Source organism: Doryrhamphus excisus, chromosome 11 (assembly GCF_030265055.1).
Source record: "Doryrhamphus excisus isolate RoL2022-K1 chromosome 11, RoL_Dexc_1.0, whole genome shotgun sequence".
NCBI lineage: Eukaryota > Metazoa > Chordata > Actinopteri > Syngnathiformes > Syngnathidae > Doryrhamphus > Doryrhamphus excisus.
The window spans coordinates 13,390,442-13,406,900 of record NC_080476.1 but is presented as its reverse complement, the minus strand read 5'-3'; the positions used below and the strand labels follow the sequence as shown (position 1 = coordinate 13,406,900).

Below are 16,459 nucleotides of genomic sequence, written 5' to 3'. Positions count from 1 at the left end.
TAGTAGGCATGAATCAAAACATACACTCATTCATTAGTCAAAAAGTGCAGCTGTAAGGAATAACATCTTACAGTGGCGCAGAACTGATCCACTTTATTGGTCTGAAGTTTTGTATTTACCAACTAAAAGACATTGTGCCATACGATTCATTGCATTTCAACGTCAAATGATACAAGCGTTTTCAAGTCGGGATTTAAAAAAAAAAAACAAAACAGCCAACTGCGGGTTTTCTATCTTGAAAAGATGTTGTAATTCTTTTTCGGCTTCAAGTCGATATTTCTTTTCCAAGTCAAGTTTGTAAACGTTTTTGTCATTGCCTTTGTAAACAACTACCATCCCATAAACAGGACACAAAACAAACGTGTGGAAATAGTCAGAAAAAACATCTGAACATGTGCTGTGCCAAAAGATTGAAAGTGTATATAAAAAGGAGGACAGTTGAAGCACAGGGGACTGCTAACAGTAAAGATTTTGGAGCATTTATCCATATATACTGGAAAAGATTTGCAAGTAACATTACAGCCATTTATGGCGCCTGTGTAGTTTAGTTTATATTTGAAATACCAAAAACAGAAAGGCCATGGATTGGAATCACTTGTAGCTGTGAGTGGTTTGGAAACCCAGAAGAACATTATCAATTACTCACAAACAGCAGGTAGGATGGATTTTCCTACCAATAAGTCAAAAGTGCAAAATCGTGTCTTGAATTGGAAAGACATTCTACAGATTTTTTTGTTTCAGGTAAGGATTTTTTTTTTAAATGTACTAAATAAACAAAGACAAACATCCAACACAAACATATCTCTGAGAAAACGAGTTAAAGCTGCCTTCTTTCTCAAGTCACAAGGCATGACAAAAGATCCAAAAATGGGAAGTGGGGTGGAAGCATACAGAAATTTCCAAAAATTTTGGAGCTCGCCCTTCTGGACAAGCTTGGAAACTGCAGATGTAACTTTATCAGGGGTAAAACACATTGGCTGGCTTTTTGGACAGGGTCCAGGATTCATTCATTCATTCATTCATTCATTCATTCATTCATTCATCACGCCTCTGTCTAACACCAGCCTTCATAACTTGTTGTCCAAGTTGGGGGGGTTGGGGGGGTAAATCACATATTAAAGTGACGGCATTAAAGATTACACATCTTCACTTAGCATTTAGAGTGGATTCATTTCAAAGCGACATTAAAATAAGAAATAATCAAGTTAAGAAACACACTGCAAAAAAGGTTATCCTATTTACATACGATTTTCTGGTAGGTTGATTTATAGCTTTACAGAAATCAAAGAAAATTGTCAAATTTACATATCTACTTCACTGTATCTCAAGTCATCCACTCAGTCGAGTTTTATTCCCCCAACAGACCGGGCCAGCTCTCCCAAAGCAAAAGAGTCCTGTTCCGGAGAGCCCAGTCCGTCACGGGCCGCCGCTTGTACACTCAGCTAACAGCCAGGGGGCGCCATAGCACCAGAAAAAAATTGGACACCACCCCGTGGACTTGACTCCACCGCTGTCTTGAAGAGGTGTGGGGAGAGCAGACGGACTCGGAACCCGGCTCGGCCGCTTTTCCTCCCTTCTTGGCTGCAGGGCGAGCGAGCGGACCGAGCTCAGTCGTCGCTGTCTGACAGGGCCTCGTATTGCTCTGACAGCAGGGACTGCCACACGCGCTGCTGGCCCCCCTGAGCGCCGGCGGGAGGGGGCTGCGGCTGCTGCTGGCTCTGTATGGAAGGGGATGATATGGAGGTGGGTGGCGTGCTGCTCATTATGCGCATGGTCAGCGGGTTGTAGGGGAACTGCATGGACCCTGAAACAGGAAAGAGAATGTTACTCAACATGTTCATGAACCAAAACAGGAAACATGGCTGCCAATCCACAATGCATTTGTTCACATTCACATTTTGCAGGTAAGCGTCTAGCCCAGGGACGCAACGGCAGTGACTGGGTGGAGGGAGCGAGGATCGAACCACCAACCTTCCCATTTCTGGACGCCCTGCTCTACCTCCAGGTAAGACTTGTGATGCTAAGTTAAAGATAACCAAACAAACGTAACTCTCCAGTAGCTAAGAAATGTTGATTCCAATGGATGAAATATGAGTTGACCGATATTGAAAACACGATTTCAAAAATCATTTTTGTCTTTGGATCCATACACAGTTCTCCCTCCCACATTGTGCTTTGAATTTCACGGCTTCACTCTATTACAGTTTTTAAAAATATATTAATAAATCGTGCTGTTTGGTGGTTGACTGTGGCGTACTATTCCTCAAAAATATTAATATTTAAGCAATGTGACATTTTTGGCCTAAAAAAGAAAGAAGGAACTTATCCCAGTGCCAACATGTGTGAGTCCATATTATGTGTTATTTTCTCTCATTATATTTACTATGTTGGGTCATAGGCCCCCGCCTCTCGCCCCAAGTCAGCTGGGATAGGCTCCAGCATACCCCCGTGACCCTGATGAGGATAAGTGGGATAGAAAATGGATGGACAGATGATAGGAATGTGATTATAAGGTAACTACTATATTGAACTCATAAAAATATTTAGAGGGTTGTAAAGGGTTTTTTCTATGCTGTTAATAAAAGGAACATTCAGAGTCAGGTCTAGAACCGCGATAAACGAGGGTCTTGGCAAATAGGGGTACTAAGGTAGTCTTATTTCTAGGACCATTTTTGGAATGGTTTCAACTCTTACCCGCAGATGACGGTCGGTCGTCCCAGCTCCACTGGGACTGGGCTTGTGATTGTCTGTGGTAGTCTCCATCGGAGTGGACGGAGGACACCGAGGAGGGACGATCCCCTCCCGAATAGGCCTGACCCAGATTAGGAGACTTGGATTTACGACTGTTGGCTTTACTCTGCTTCTGTTTTCCTGCGAATGCATTGAAAAACATTCAGTGTCTTATTCTCCACCAGAAACTTGACGTGTGGACCAAGTTTGGGGTGGTCACGTACCGATGCTGGGTGACGGATTGGCCTCCTGGCGGGCGTCGCTGCTCATGCTGCTGATGGCACCTACTGCCCCCTGGTGCTCCTCCTGCCTGTCCTCCAGGTTGCCCATCAAGGCTTTACGGATGATGTCCTCCAGGCCCAGGTTACTGGCAGGGTCGCTGAAAGAGTGGTTCCTGGGGTTGATGCTGCCTATGAAGGATGGAACAAAGAAGCGTACCATGAGAGAGTGGAGGACCGGACCACGTTATGGCCCTTTTCTTAGGTCTATTTTCAGTTTGTCAGAATTTCATCCAAAACCGCGGTTCCTCTGTACTTCCATTACTGATGCAGAGATAAAACTGAAAAAGGTCTTTTGTCCATGTTTTAACAATGGAATATTTGAATAATAAACACTTTACAGATGCTTTAAACTTCATAATCCACCCAAATATGATGCAACTCTTACATATTACTTATTATTAGCAAATTATGCGCTACCATGATGACATGCACAATATACAGTTCCTGTCATAAGATAACATCACATCATGTGTCACATCTTTAATGACTTTTAAACAAGAACTGGGTGCTCAAGTTTCAGGTTCAAATATTCACACACACAATACGTCACCACTAATACTTGGTCAAATGTCCCTGAGCAACTTTCACCTCAGCGAGACCCATTTTACAGCCATCATCATGAGAGTCAAAAAGATCATTTTCCCAACACAAAAGGATTTTTCTAACTCACTGGAGCTGGTGACCGCAGGCAAGTTGAAAATCTCCGTGCCTGGTTGGGCATTTCCTGTAAGACGAAGATATTAGATGTTGAAAAACCAAATGCCAGACTGGTAGGTACAGTACAGAACTACACATGGAAGCCTATTCCGCCACGGAAAGATAAATTATATCCCAATGGAAAATCTCAAAATGAAATCTAAAAGTCATAATTAGGAGATAAAAAGTAAAAATAATAAGATAAAAAGCCATAATTATGAGATAAGTCATTAAATTATGAAACCAAGAGTCAAAATTATGAGATGAAAATGGAAAATATGAGACAAAAAGTCCTAAAAGTCTGAATCATGAGGTCAGAAAAGTCCAAAATCTGAGATAAAAAGTCAAACCTACGAGATATGACTTTCCTATCTCATTATGGCATTTTATCCCTACCTCATAATTCAGACATATCACTGGGATATATATTTAGTTTTTTTCAGCGGCGGAACCGGTCGTCCATAACTACATGTTGGCGAGAACAAAAACGAGAAGCTGCGGCAGCACATCCAGCATGGTCTTTGGAGGCATGCGCTTTAGGTGAAGCAAAGAGGAAGACAGGAGCCCCACTTACCAACATCAGAATCACCGACACCAGAGGTGGAGTTCAACTTACGAAAGATCTCCTGCTTTTTGGATTTCACCATAGGGGAGGTGTTCTCCAGTTTGGTGAAGAAGGAGGGCAGATAACTGACACTGCCAGGAGATCGGGAGTCGCTCCTGTAACAGACGACAAGGGGAAAAACGTAAATGGGAAGCGAGCTGCTGTGTACGCGTTAGTAAAAAATACATCGAGGCAGAAGGAGGCATGTTCTATACTGCCTGATGGACAACATAAGGAACCAGAGTGGAAGGAGGGGGCGTGGCCTACTGTAAGACGTGTGCATGGAGTCCGCATGCGTACCTGATCTCAGAGTTATCTGCCTCTCGCCTTTGGACCGCAGGCCCAGCAGCCTCCTGCTTGTCCATGCTTTGGTAGCTCTGCGGCGGTGAGATTGGTTCATAGTTGTCCATCTGCCTCCCGCTTCTCTCTGGAGACTTTCCAGGTCTAGACAGGTAGGGGTTAGAGTGTTGGGATCATGGATGGTGGCTTGAGGACCTTGATCCTTGATGACGTCATGTGTAGCGCATGCACCTGTACCTGGATCTGGGCTTGTCTGTGCTGTTTTCTGGCGAAACCCTGCTGGGAGGCCGATGGTGATGCGGGGCATGGACTTGAGTCTCAGGACTGTAGCGACTAGGCAACTTAGCCCGACCCGAAGACGACACGGGTGGCACCGTGCTCTGGAATGTAGCAGAGGCTGAAGACGAAACTGAGGGAGCATCTTGGTTCCGGGCAAAGTCTTGAGTTATGATATGCTGCATGACGGAACGCAACACGTCATTTCCATTGTTCATCCATTATTATCCATTATGGGGTTACTTTACTCGTCAATAAGTTCATCCTACCGAGATGTGGTCTGCCAAGGTCATGACCCGGTGTGTCTTGGGGATTTGGGAGTAACTGTCAGCCTGGGAGGAGGGGGGCTGCTGGCAGCTGGCCTGTGGGGGCTCCCCTGAAGGTCGGTATCGACTCATATCGTAGGACCGCATACCAGCTGATCAAGTTAACCAAGAATTAGAGGTCAGAGATCAGAGAGGTCAGGGAGATGAGACAGAGGATCTACTGCTTTTCTTAATATATCGATATTAATATTCATGGTTTTCTGGAATACAGTCATTGGATTGACTTCATTTTCAATGGGAACATTTATTTTGGTAGGCACCACTCTATATAAATAATTCACATTTTGCTTTTTTTTTAGGGAGGGGGGGGGCAAAGTTGACTATAATGGCAGATTACCTCATTGAAGTTGTTACTCTACAATTGACAAAAAGTTAATTCCTAAAATTGATGCAATTTTATTCAATTGAGGCACTTTTTTCTTTTAACAAACAACTTTTTAAAACTCTTTATTTTTGGTGTGACCCAACCGTCCTGCGTAATGTTCCGATACAGTGATTCAAGTTTTTTTTTTCATTGTAAAATAATATGCTTCGAGCCAACAAAATGGCCCCTGGGTGGGGCTTTTGATGGCCCCTGGTTTAGACGCTTGCAAGTAATATAACGAGTCTGACTCAAATGGTAATTTTAGTGCTTAATGTCATGATATCTTCATTCTATTTGACTAGCAACTCAAGCTAACGTCACCAAACGCCACCTTCATGGTCCTAGTAGAGGGCAAAAAAAGGACCGGCTGTGTCTTTACCTGCCGTCTGTTGACCCTCGTCAAGCTTGTCCTGTTGGGATTGGGCTGGAGAACTAGCAGGACTTATTACTTCAATGGCCCCCCCGGCCGGGTTGTCATATCGACTTGATGACACTGTACATACATAAAAAAAAAATGGAGTTAAGATTAGGTTGTTAAGATTAGCTGATGCGCTGTAATGAAATTATAATAATATACTCACGGCTGCTAGAGGAGTCGGAGCTCTGAGAGCCTCGCTCTCTGGAGTCTTTCTCCGAGGCGATCTGTCGCGTAATGATGACGTCGATGAAGTTGGCGGCCGTAATTGTGGTTTTTCCCCGGGTTCGAAGCTCTTCCTCGATACGCGACTTTGAGGTTTGAGGTCCCTTATCTTTAGTTCCAGCACCCTCAGGGTACGCCGGGTGGGGCTTGCCCCCCGGCAGCGTCATGGCCCCGTAGGCTACCGATCTCCGCTCTGACTCTTGCTGCTGTTCCGAGAAGCTCGCCGCCCGCCGAGATGTTGAAGATATTTCATCGTCACGGTCATCCCGTTTGCTCTCCTTGACTTTAGTGACGTCCACGGGCGGCGCGGAGGCGGCGATATCCACCAGAGCGGCCAGTGCATCAGCGGCGGTGCTGTAACGGGAATTACTCTGGGCCGCCGACGTCGCTGCTGCTGAATGAGGCCTAAAAAACAAACAATTTTACTACATCAGACTTATTATCATGTTTTTATTTGGGCCCCAGCACAACGACCCCCAGGTGCAAGGGCCCTATCGTGTCCTTGCGTTTGTTATTGATAGGGCCTGAGCAGAGACCTCGCCGGTGCAAGGCCCTGTCTATCCTTTATGTTTATTATTATTATTATTATTATATGAAGGAATCAAACCATGCAGAGCCTGAAGACGTCTAGATACTACTTAAAAAAAAGTATTTTTTCAAAAGAATAATGTGCAAAGTATGAGTTGTATACAATATTTTGCTCTACTTGGAATTTCCAAATGCAGTTTGAAGAAGTCACCATTTTGGGAGAAATGTTTTTCATGTTGTTGTTCCTTCACGTGTGCAAACAATGAAGCTCCGTCAACTTACATGAGAGAAGTGATGACACTTTTGCCCTGAAAGATGCTCGGCCTCTGCTGAACAACCACTTCCTGCGTCCTGAGTGAGGGCGATGGAGAGTGGAGGTAACCTCGACTTCCTGGTCGGCCTGGCTGCTCTGCTCCACCTGAGCAAACATAAATATATGATAGTGGGGATATCATGATTTGATCCCGTGCCCGGAGCAGAGTTCCCAATTAGTATAGAATGTTTATTTGAAAACAGAGATAATAAATAAGCAAAATCCCAGAAAAAAAATGAAAGGGGGCCTTTGATGCTTTTCCAACCTATAAATGTAGTTAGAACGTAGTATTCTGGTGTTAAACCATGCCGAGGTTTCAGCTACTCTGTTGACTTGCTAGCAAAGAGACATTTGTTTTCCAATTCCTTAAGGCGCCACCATCAGGCACAAGTGGTTAGAGTCCCTGATTCCCTCCCAGCAAAAGAAATGCATTTTAATCTGTCAATGCCAACGTTACTTGGTCGCATGGACTGAGTAAACAGTAAGTAACAATTTCAGTGTGTTTATTTTGTGTAAAGGGGTTGAGAAAAGCAGTATTTTTCCGTAGTTGTTGCCGTTACTTATTTTTCTTTGGTGTGTTTTATGGGCACATAACCAGTCTATGGGGGATTACTGCTAATACTTAATAATTTCTCCCTCTGGATTATGATGAGACCAGCACAGACCATAACACAAATGAGGCAAAGGGCAGGCACCACCAGGACCAAAATGAGTAAGTTCATGTCAGCAGGATAATTAACGACAACTCACTTGCACGGATGTAATCACTCGTCCGCTCTCTGTCCCGCTCCCGTTCTCGAATCTCTCTGTCCCGCTCCCTTTGCTCCCGTTCCTTTTCCCTCTCCTTCTCCTGCTGTTCACGGTCACGCTCACGCTCGCGTTCCCTCTCCACACTAGCCGCGGCAGCAAGGTGGGCAGGATGGCCTGAGGTCAACAATGACAGCCGAGGATTAATCATTACCACTCAAATTTGCACGCTAATTGCATATTACTGAAGGCCTCATCATGGAGCTTCCTGTAGAAAGCAAGATTGACAATCTCTAATGTTGACGCATACGGGAGGCTGCTCGTATTTCATATCTTGCAATCCCATGCACCTGCTTTCAATATACAAACAAAGGATGTCATGGCCATGCACAGTCGGCTAAATGCTACACAGGCAAAGCTCTTATATTCATTTTAAAGCAGATATATTTAGCAAATATGTGCAAGGACTGAACCAGGAGTGTCCAAAGTGCCGCCATTTACAGCCAGCACTATTTATTTATTCATTTATTGGCCCTTGGCGCATTCTCTAAGTACAAATAATCAAGATAAACAGCAAAAAATGGGGGGAATAAAAAAAAAATAAAAAAAATAATAGAAGTAAAAAATAGCACAAAGTTGAAATATTAAAGACAAAAAGGTCTTCTTAATCCCATGAGAAACAAAAAAATTAAAAAATAAAGCAATGTTGGGTAGTTAAAATATTACAATAATAAAGTCAAAATATTATGAGAATTAAGACATAATATTGAGTGAAAATAATGTAAGAGGAAAGTTGACATTTTTCCAAAATAAAATAAAAAATGCGCCACATTTCTTTCATACTAATATCATGCATCAATGTATTGCATTTTTAAAATAATTTATAAAAACATCTTTGCATATCTACATGGGTTGTTTTAAAATGTCAAAGTAGCCCCCAAATCCTTTGATTTCTCAGTATGCCCCCCCCCCGGTGGGAAAGGTTTGGACACCCCTGGAATAAACAGCAGGTTTCCCTCCTTTTCTTCTCTTGGTGTTGAAACGCCAGGAAGTGGTTGGCGGAGATGCTCGTTTAGACCAGGTCTAGCTAACACGCCGTCCACTTGTGAGCGGACCACTCAGGACGTCGCTTCACACCGTCAGCTGACCTCTGACACCCCCCGGCCAGTGCAGCACAGGTCTGCACTCTTAAGGCGTGAAGGCAGACAAGATTGTGGCGAGGAAGTTAAGGGAATTGGAGAGGGAATCCTCACCTGGCGATATGGAAGTTGGGTTGAAAGCCCTAGTAGGGAAAGGGGGCTGAGCTCCAGGGAGGTAGGCGATGCGTTCCAAAGTGGGAGTACCTGTTCCCCCAGGATGAGGCAACAGGATAGTTGGAGGCATCTGGGCTAGATCAATAATCCCTTTTACAGACAGAAGCAAAGGGCCAATGGTGAACAATAAAAAACGGATTCATTGATTTACACCATATACACCCTTCTCCTTCATCTGCTGCGCTCCCAAATACAAATTGGTCAAAGTCAGGCTGCAAAGAGTGGAATGGTGGTGAACCCGGATGAGGCCACCACTCGGCGAATTGAGACTTCTGGAGCCAAATAAATCGCAGCCACTTTCAAAAACAATCAGCAAATTGTGTGTAGGTCATTTGCTTCTGGGCATCTGCAAAAGGTAGCTACTCTTTCACAACCGTGCAGACCCTGGGCCTCTCCTACGAGCAGGTAAGAGAGGACCAGCAAGGGGGGGGGGACCGTACCTCTGGCTCCAGCTGGATAAGGAATGGCAACGGGCTGTTCCCGCGGTGACAGCCCTCGAGCCATATCGGGCCGGGGGATGACCTGCATCTGCTGGGAAGTGATGTAATCGTTGAGGATGGTCTGCCTGGTGTTCTCCATAGTGTATAGCTGGTATGTGTTGTGGTAGCCGGTTGGGGATGGCTGCCGAGGAAACATGAAGGCTGCAGGAAGAGGATGAAAAAACATCAAGTTCAGCCATTTCTATGCTCTGATCGTGTAGCTAATGTTCATCAAGGCACACACCGGGATCAATCACTCTGTGGAAGGCAATACTGGGGTCGAGATGCGGGGGAAGGTGGCCTCGGTACACTTCCCCGGGTACGACCGGCCTGTGATGAGGGTCGAAAGGGCTGTGAGAAGACCCGGGGTCACCGCCAGACACCGGCGACTTGGCTGGGACGCTTTCCCTCTGCGTGGGTGTCATGGCGTTCTTTCTGTCATGTGCTGAAGACTTGGATCCTTTGAGATGGAAAGGACGTGTCACAGGTATTATAAACATGCTATTTGTTATTATTCATGTTACAGTAAACCTCGGATATATCGGACTCTGATATATCGAAAATTCGCTCACATCGGACAGATAAAAAAGAACCGATTTTTCTGTAATGCATTTCCAATAAAAATTCATTGCATATATCGGATTTTTTATAACGGATTTCGCCTATTTCGGACAAAATCTCTAGTCCCGTTCCAATGCATTTCCATTAAATTTCCCTCGCATATATCGGATGGCCGCATCGTGGCGCTCCGATTCGCCGAATCGTGACAGGCCGCTATACGACGTCATTTGCAGCGTTTGCAGCGTTGCCTGCGCGTCCAGGTACATTGGAAACATAGTCAAGGAAGTGCCTTTTTATAACGAATAAAGTCTGATTTACGCATATACCGGATATAAATCTGATATATGCGTAAAACTGACATTTTCTGGTATACGCATATAACGGATTTCGCTTATATCGGACAAAACCAGTGGGAACAATTGAATCCGATATATCCGAGGTTTACTATATATCGAATGTAGGTCGGTCTGAGACAAATGTCCATACCGTCTGATGAGCGTCCCAGCATGGGTGAACCTCTGCTCACGGGGTTGGAGCTGTAGCTCACAGGGGTCCTGCGAGCGTTGGCATCCTCGTACAAGCCGGGGCTGAGCTGGGATTTGACAGCTTCCTGGTGTGTGGACCGCAGCACAGACGTGGTGGAGTTCACCACAGAGGTGTGGCGCACCGCCTTGCTCTCCTCGTATTTGGCTCGTTCCATGGCCTCCAGCTGGGGGATGCTGTGGGGAAGCTTGCTGGGGCTGGTGATGAGGGACTTGACATTGTGCTTGATGGTAGGCTGGTTCAGGGAGTGAATCTGGTAGAAACACAGGATACTCAATATTTTTAGGAATATTAGGGCTATAAAAGGGGCTCTATTATTATTTTCGGCCCTTTATATCAAGTCCCTATTGCAGCTGTCTTTGATTTTCTGTTTTAATTTATTCCACCCACTGCCCGGCTCTTAGAACACCCACTCCGCTGTTACTGGTTACACTCCCAAATGCTCCGGACTGCTGCCAAAACCCTTTTTCTAATGTGGGTCTTGGGTGTCTGAGAGTTGATAATAAATGAATTAACTCAGTAGAAACCGGATGCGAGGGTGCTGCATCCACCTCCCCTGCACTCATTGTCGGACACACTTTGTCAGATGCAACACCGGTGCAAGTTGGACACGAGTGCGGTGCGTTTACCAAGTGCAGACAATCTTGGTACAACAATTTTTTTGAGACTACACCAATGTGGGTGGTTCCAGACATCCGTGAGCTAGTAATATGGATGCATGCAAGTAGGATGCACACTATAATACTACACAGACAACACTTACTCACACTAAATAAACACGGTGCTAATACCGTGAAATCTTCCACAAGAATGCAGCAGCAGAGCGAGGAGGAGGGCGGGCGTACCCAGGCATGCCCATATAAGGAAGTCTTTTTTTCTGTTCCAAATGTGCAAACATCATCATCTGAAACTTTGACATGGTTTACCACCAGAATACTACATTCTAACTTTATAGCTCAGAAAAGTGGAAAAAGAATAATAGGTCCCCTTTGAATGACTAAAATATGGACTAATCATGATTAATCGTCATATGCCGCTATTTATTAACAGCTCCAAATGAAGTGAAAATTTGAATGAAGCTAAAAGATATTTGCCTAACGCTAGTAGCAGAACATCTGAATCCCACGTTAATCTCCCGGTCTCACCTGAGGCATGGATCCCTCAATGACCCTCCTGTCTGACAGGTCAGGGGTCTTTCTGACGTCCTGGCCAGGCTGGTCTTGTCGAGGGATTTCATGAATGGATCGCCCCGTCTCTTTAATGGTGTTTACTCCTTCATAGGGCTTTCCTTTGCCAATTCCCCCATCAAAAGAGCGGATGGGTGGGCTCTCTCGTTTAATCCGTTTTCCATATTTCAGAGTGTCTTCGCATGTCTCTGCAGCTGCTCTCGGTGTCCCTGTAAAGATAAACATATAGTATCTTTACTGTAGTGCATCACACAGGTGGTACACTTCCTAACAGGTCGTTACCTTGCATGATGGATCCAGTGATTAGTGGTCTTTCTTTGGTATCTCCATGGAGACCTTCTCTGGGCATGGCTCTGCTAATCAAACCTGAGCACAAAAAGACAAATCACTGAAATAGAAAAATGACATTTGGTCACATATCCAGCATATTGGTCTAATCTGTGACATAGGAGCGAGAGGTGGATGCTATTGACGCCATAGCGACACAGAACTCAAGATACCGATACTGGACATTTTTCTTGACAAGCTCATTCAGAAACTTATCTAGAATGTGTGGATCATGATTGTAACCTGAACACACCACAAAACAAATATTTTAAGCAAACAAAAAATATGTTATTAACAAATGTATTTGTAACAACTCCTTCATACTCTGGTTCTCCTGACCTCCACAGCAGCACACCAGCCGCTTGGAGCACGGGCCCGAATTTAGTGCACTTTGCTGGGCCATGTCAGGTCACACCCTCTGCTCTATAGTCTGGTTCTCCTGGTTGCAGTCATGTCATGATATTTGATTAGGACAAATCAACAGCTACGGTCGCTCAAATCCTAATTTGTTTGAGCACTTCTTATCTCCAGGTGTGCATAAACTACAGATAAACGTACTTTTAAAAAAGTGTAAGGTTCTGCTGTATAAATAAGAATATCAACAAGGTACAAATCTGAACTACGTGAACAAAAACAAGCACTTGTGAAAATACACATAAAAGATCAATCAATAATGAAAGCGCTACCTTCAAATGGAGCCCCTTCTCTGCCAGTATGGCCTCTGCCAATGGATGCCTCCATGTCGTAAGCACGTTTCAACTCATGGCCAGTCCTGGGGCTACGGGTGTTCTCCCTTGGGTTCTTGATAGCTTTTGAACACAGACGTCAAATTTTGGAAAAATTTAAACACAATATTGTAGAAAAGAGTGTAAACAAACAAGCCAAGGCATGTACGTACCATCGTAAGAGAGGATATGACCACTCTTGCCTTCATAGATCACATGACCTTTAGTCAGTTGGTCTCCCCTGGACTTGTCAGAGCCGCTCAGGTCCTCCGTGGCCAGTTTTGTGATGGTGCCCTTCAGCAGGTCAGCAGCAACCGTGGCCTGGGGGAGGGCTGGAGTGCCCTGAAGGGGAAAGAACCAAGACATGACGCAACACACATGAAAGCTTTTCTACTTTTCATTGTGACATTTTAACCAGGTGCTTTGATCGGTCTTACTCGGCTGTTTTCTTTGTCATTGAACGCCTCTTCATTTTCCAAACCACCCAAAAAGAGTAAAGTATTAACATATGCGAACACTTAGTGCTACCAAGCTATTCAATAATGCTTTGGAATCGCGTGCTCTACTTTTTTGGGTTGTTTTTTTTCCTCCGTGCCCTAATTCTGCATTTCCACACCCACGCCTTTCCTGCTCATCTCATGGTTTCTCATTCTGCTTAAGCATTCGCACACATTGTCTCCATATATTTGCCATCATGAACATACCTGAGTGATCGAGCCTCTGAAAGCCAGGCTCTCGCCCATTTTTGCCAGGTTGCCTCGACCGTCAAGCATCGATGGAACTGCTGCTCCTGGAAACAAGTGAAGAGTTTCCATGCGTGGTTGCTCATAACAAAAGGTCACATCATGACAACGTCAATGTCATGACCTACCAGACTTGTTGGGGTCCTGGTGCCGAGGCAGGCCCAGAGAGATGGAGCCCACAGTGCTTTTACTCCCCTCGGGCCCATAAACGGAGTGAGAGGGCAGGTAGGTACCAGGGGTTCCCTAGATGGTGTAAACATGCCTGGATTAGTTCACATCAAAGATGTATTGGATGCAATAACGGCTTTAAAATAAAGAAATAAGGAATCCTACTAGGATAACGAGGAATTATTGTAATGGCGTGAATCCCAATGTGCCTACCTGAGATATAGAGCCCCCGTGAATGAAGGACGGCTTGTCTGTCGGTTTGGTGGTTGGAATGAGAGGAGGAGGAGAGGGAATGTTGGGAGGTCGACTGGGCCTGCTGAAAGTCATCCGGATTCCATCTGGCAGACTCTGGATCAGCTGGTTGGGGGCTGGGTGGAGCACTGGGAAGGGGAAAAAAGAAACATAAGGGCAGTAAATCATCAGGAAAAACACGTGTCTTATTTGATTTTATTATCTACAACGGCCAGCTCATGCAACACTGGAAAGGTTTGAGTCCATTGGATTCCATATCTTTTCAATCCCAAAAGAGTACAGTTTTTAAATTAGCTGTATCTGGTGCAGCCAAAACCGCCTCATTTTCTGCTGTGCATATGTTAGAATCATAGAACCCAAAAACAGCACTTCGAAAAAAATAATAAACAAGGAATAAAAATGATAACATAAGGAAAAACTACATAATATATACCCAGATGTCTCGCCTATCTGTGACAAGTGCAAATCTTCGAAGGCAACTCATCTTCATAGTTATGCACTTTGCCCCAAAATATACTCTTTTTGGTCTGGTGTTTTTGATATAATGTCCAAGGTTTTGGGGATTGTGTTAAAGCCAGAGCCTTTGCTCATCATCCTTGGGGTTTCTGAATCCTTTCAAATGTTAAAAAAGGCACAACAATGTTTCATTTCATATGGTCTCATTATAGCGAAAAAACTGATTCTAATGCTATGGAAAAGTGTAAGTGTACCATCAACTAAGATGTGGCTAGAGGAGTTGACGAACACACTCCATCTGGAAAGAATAAGATATATCTTGAAAGACAGACTTCAACATTTTGAAACATCGTGGCAACCTTTTGTTCAATATCTTGTAAATACAAATCAAGCTCAATGATGAATGTAACATGCACTACAAGATTCAAGTGAGGTTTTATATGGGTCCTCAACGGGGAGAGGGGAGGGGTGGGCTGGCAACCTGCTTTGTTGTATTGATGTTATGTTTGTATATTATGTTTTGTGTTCTAAGTTTGTATTTTGTATATTTGTGTTATAAAAAAAAAAACCAATAAACATACATGGGAAAAAAACAAAATAAAAATGATAACATGAATATTTCTCTTTCGTCAGCATCACACATTTCCACCGTTCATGTACGCATCCAGTTTGTTATTAAACATTTATAAACACAAAAAATCCAAACAATTATTGACATCACAGCGAGGGTCAAACTTAACATAAAAAGATGTTTTCAATTCATCCTAAAATAATGGCAACAATAAGTTACCATAGAAAAACAGATTTCCACAACAGAGTTCAGGGTTCCTACGGTGCAACTGTCTTCTTAAAAGGTCTTGCAACTGGCAACTGGTTGTTCCAAATGCAATGAGAACCTTTATTGCATCTTACCGCTGACTTATTTTATCCGGAATTTGGATAATAAAGATGAAAAATGCAGGCGGCCATGTTTTGCACGGTCAGCGTAGCAGCCATCGAATGTTTCCATCAACGCAGTCAGCTGACTGATGGCGATTGTGACTTGGGTTCCAGTATCATTTGATTGACAGGTATCGAATGGACATGTATTGCGGCGCCCCGACTGGGCAAGGTATGCTCTGTTAGTTAATACCGCATGTTTATTTTTGACAGCCAATGCAACAACCTAGCCTGCTGTCCAAGCAATAAACAAACCTCCCACTCAGCCCAACAATACCCAAGCCAAGGCAACCTGAAGCGGCAACTCAGAAGAAGTGAGTAAATAAGTTCACGTTGGTGTCTGGAGTCCAAGTAGCACACATTTCACACAGCCGCCCGACAAGATATGAGCCCAATGTGGTAATGATCGTATTGAATGGTAGTTTCTCCTTATATTCCAACTAGCAAGCGCCGCAAGCCCAGAAATGAGGATAAAGACTTGACTTGCTTGTTCACGGCGTCTGTAGTCTACAAAGGCTTCACGGTACCAACATGGGAAAGAAGAACGCTACGGAGGCGTCTGGGTCAGAGCAGACAGGAGTAGGAAGAGAGGGAAGCCAAGATGTGTGCTTTTACCTGGCGGCACACTGTAGCGGGAAGCATTGGGGATGTTGGGGTCAGGCTGGGGTGAGGACAGTCTGTGGGGGGAGCCTGACCGACCAGAGAGGGCCTCCTGGTCCAGAGCCAACATCATTTCATAAGGCATGTAGGGAGGGGGCTTACCTGCAGTACACAGGTATAAAGACAAAGGCAAGATGACCACTTTTTCCGACTCAATGCCATTGAGCATCGAGCGTGAGCCAGACCGCACGAGGCCACTTGGACACACGCACACCGCGGCCTTTTGAAACGGACCGCGTTGGTCTTCCAGCCCAGCAGTTTGCTGACAGCTGCTCTGCTTGCACGGCACTCGCTAAAGGGC

General features: G+C 44.6%; 1 protein-coding gene across 2 annotated transcripts in view; it reads right to left on the bottom strand.

Annotated features, from left to right (window-relative positions):
* Positions 1–67: 67 nt before the first annotated feature.
* ncor1 (nuclear receptor corepressor 1) overlaps positions 68–16,459 on the bottom strand; it is a 42,675-nt gene continuing 26,283 nt past the window's right edge. The window contains exons 23-46 of one of the 2 annotated variants that reach the window (XM_058086626.1): positions 16,114–16,260; positions 14,065–14,231; positions 13,812–13,926; positions 13,645–13,730; positions 13,114–13,282; positions 12,902–13,024; positions 12,171–12,254; positions 11,847–12,097; positions 10,645–10,954; positions 9,842–10,057; positions 9,559–9,759; positions 9,059–9,208; positions 7,809–7,982; positions 7,028–7,163; positions 6,159–6,622; positions 5,957–6,070; positions 5,157–5,305; positions 4,849–5,066; positions 4,612–4,755; positions 4,282–4,427; positions 3,682–3,735; positions 2,955–3,140; positions 2,695–2,871; positions 68–1,804 (exon numbers count right to left, since the gene is read on the bottom strand). In XM_058086626.1, the coding sequence (XP_057942609.1) occupies positions 1,608–1,804; positions 2,695–2,871; positions 2,955–3,140; positions 3,682–3,735; positions 4,282–4,427; positions 4,612–4,755; positions 4,849–5,066; positions 5,157–5,305; positions 5,957–6,070; positions 6,159–6,622; positions 7,028–7,163; positions 7,809–7,982; positions 9,059–9,208; positions 9,559–9,759; positions 9,842–10,057; positions 10,645–10,954; positions 11,847–12,097; positions 12,171–12,254; positions 12,902–13,024; positions 13,114–13,282; positions 13,645–13,730; positions 13,812–13,926; positions 14,065–14,231; positions 16,114–16,260 (4,178 nt within the window). In that variant the 3' untranslated portion in view covers positions 68–1,607. The remainder of the gene's footprint in view (positions 1,805–2,694; positions 2,872–2,954; positions 3,141–3,681; positions 3,736–4,281; positions 4,428–4,611; positions 4,756–4,848; positions 5,067–5,156; positions 5,306–5,956; positions 6,071–6,158; positions 6,623–7,027; positions 7,164–7,808; positions 7,983–9,058; positions 9,209–9,558; positions 9,760–9,841; positions 10,058–10,644; positions 10,955–11,846; positions 12,098–12,170; positions 12,255–12,901; positions 13,025–13,113; positions 13,283–13,644; positions 13,731–13,811; positions 13,927–14,064; positions 14,232–16,113; positions 16,261–16,459) is intronic. The other variant, XM_058086627.1, reaches the window with a different exon arrangement.